The 2,454-nt window shown below is 41.3% G+C and overlaps 1 protein-coding gene across 1 annotated transcript in view; it reads right to left on the bottom strand.

Annotated features, from left to right (window-relative positions):
• Nucleotides 1–2,086, bottom strand: part of igflr1 (IGF-like family receptor 1) — a gene marked incomplete at its 3' end in the record, with an annotated part of 3,564 nt that extends 1,478 nt beyond the window's left edge. The window contains 7 exon segments of the mRNA XM_035672227.1: nucleotides 176–280; nucleotides 418–498; nucleotides 597–696; nucleotides 1,133–1,195; nucleotides 1,281–1,308; nucleotides 1,456–1,648; nucleotides 1,751–2,086. Of these exon segments, the coding sequence (XP_035528120.1) occupies nucleotides 176–280; nucleotides 418–498; nucleotides 597–696; nucleotides 1,133–1,195; nucleotides 1,281–1,308; nucleotides 1,456–1,648; nucleotides 1,751–1,904 (724 nt within the window). The 5' untranslated portion in view covers nucleotides 1,905–2,086.
• Nucleotides 2,087–2,454: the final 368 nt, after the last annotated feature.

Raw genomic sequence — 2,454 nt, forward strand, 5'->3', positions numbered from 1 at the left:
AGGGAGAGAGATGGTGGAGTGATAGGCTGCCACATTATTATTAACAATGTCACAGCCCAAAAACAACAAAAAACAACAACACAGGATGCGATTTAAAACAGATAAAATCAGAGACTGACTCAAACGTTTGTCTATACATGGCACATGTAGAGATAATAGTGTAAATTCCACTCACTCAGGATGTCCTCCAGGTCATTGTTATCAGGTGGAGCAGAAAGAGAGGAGAACCCTGCCTTGATGTATGATGATCTTCTGTTATAACTCAACACTGTGCCCTGCCCTGAGTTATTTATTAAGAGACACACACAGTTATAATCAGGGTCAAACCCACCCCATATTCCCAGCTATTAAATTACAATCCAGGGTGAAGTCTTCTGACTCAGACTTAGTTTTAACCATTACTTTAAATATGCAAACCTCTTTTCCGTTTGATGTATATCACGCAAGCAAATAACCCAACAAGCAAGATGGAAATTAGGATAGCCAGTGGTAGTCCCCCTGCAAAAATAACAAAAGGTCAAGGTTAAATTAAGTTATGACACATTAGAGAGATGTGTTCCATTCTCCATTTTAGTAGGCCTATATGTTTATCTTACATAGCACTGAACTTCCACGATGTAGGTGGTAGGCGACTGATGGTAGAGTTCCCACAGTCGCTGCGTTTGTTGTCAAGCTGGATGCTTGGTTGGTCTGAGTCTGATAAGGAAATAACTGTACACTGTTGAGGCTGAATTAAAAAGTCTAAAAAAAAAAAAGATCCTCATTTGAAACCATTTTCTGTCTGGTTGCACTTTGAGCATAACAATCTACTGTAGAGGAAAATGTTATTGCTCTCATATTCTTGTACCAGCAGCCTATTCTGTACTACTGTAATAATTGTGTAGACCCACGATGAGAAGAAACAAGGCAGATGAAGGATTAATAGTGGAATTAATGGTTTTAGAAAATGCTTTAAATGATTTCCATTCTATTTTCTTTCACACACACCTATAATGACTTAAGTACCATGACACTGGGAACTTTTTCGGTGTGGGTTCATTTCCTCCTCAAATGAGTAATCATTTCCAGTGTTTGTACCACACCGCCAACATCATCTTCCTGCTTTAAATTAAAGATGGCAGTGATGGATTACCGTTGATGCCTTGGTGAAAGCGGCCGTAACGTATGGAGCGGTCGTTGGTCCCTGAGAAGAGAACTGAGAGAGAGAGAGAGAGAGACTGTTAACCAGTTTCCAACCCTCCATTATAGTAACAACATAACAACATAACGGGCCTGCTCACCGTGCCTGCTGCTTCCGTCGTCCGATCCCTAAAGACAGCAGAAAAAGAACTAAGTTAGATGTATGGCTTTTTCCTAACACTTAACATAACGACAACAGAAATGCCCCCTGCATTTTCAGACAATCGCGTTTTCTTTTCTACCTTGTGCTTTCATTTCTCCAGGGGTCTCTCCTACCTTGGGTCTCGGCACTGGGTGTCGGTAGTCGGGGTGCACTCGCTCACCCTGTCCTGGCCCGACAGACAGACTGTGCAGGGCTGACAATAAGCCCTGCTGCCATCATTAAAGGTATTGGCTTTGCACTTTCTGTGGGGGAGCTCGTTTCGCCCTCCGTCGTCATCATAGCCACAGTTAGGAGAAACTTCATGCCCTACATTGTTATAAAAAACAAAACATCATTATAATAAGGTTTACAGTGCAGGCCAACACTGCACAGCGTTACAGCCTATAATAACAACGATAAAAGGCCTACCTGGCTTGAATGCACAGGGCACACAAGTGGAAGTATGTTTGTTCCAGCGGGCAAGATCAGCACAATTTTCAGAGTACCCCATCGCGACTGAACTGCGCTTCAGCAAACAAACCTTTAAGCGTCGATGTGGCGCCTCCCACAAAACCTCCATCATCTCCAACAATCCGAGACACTCCGAGCTGCCGCATGTTCAGACAGGCTGCTGTGTTCGGATAGATCTTTTTTATTTTTATTGATTACATGTGCTTTTGTTTTCTCGGATATGGGGTGTCGAACAGGCTAAAAAAAAACAAAAAAAGCAGGCTGGATTTGAAGTAATATTCGTTATGACCTCGTCTGTCTGAATAAAACTGCTGGGTGTGCCACAACTATCTCCAGCTAAATCTGACCAATCTAAAAAAAAAAAAGTCCCCAGTTTTACGGAAACACGCAGGTCTGCTGAAGTCATCATAGCTGCGGTCAGTAAACCCAAGTATGATATTTGAGCTTTCTTTTAAAAAAAGTTCAACTGAGCCTCAAAAATGCTGTCTTTTTCTCTTTTCTTTCCTTGCATCCTTTGTGATTTTATATCATCTCGATTAAATAATGGTAATTCATCGTGTTAAGACAAAAAAAAAAACAAATGAGACAAGCCTCTATTTTATTCAGTTTTATTTGTAAATGTATTTAATATGTTTTAGCCTGATTGTCCTGGCTCAACCATG

Source organism: Morone saxatilis, unplaced genomic scaffold (assembly GCF_004916995.1).
Source record: "Morone saxatilis isolate NCDOM2014 unplaced genomic scaffold, NCSU_SB_2.0 Contig24, whole genome shotgun sequence".
NCBI classification, from domain to species: domain Eukaryota; kingdom Metazoa; phylum Chordata; class Actinopteri; family Moronidae; genus Morone; species Morone saxatilis.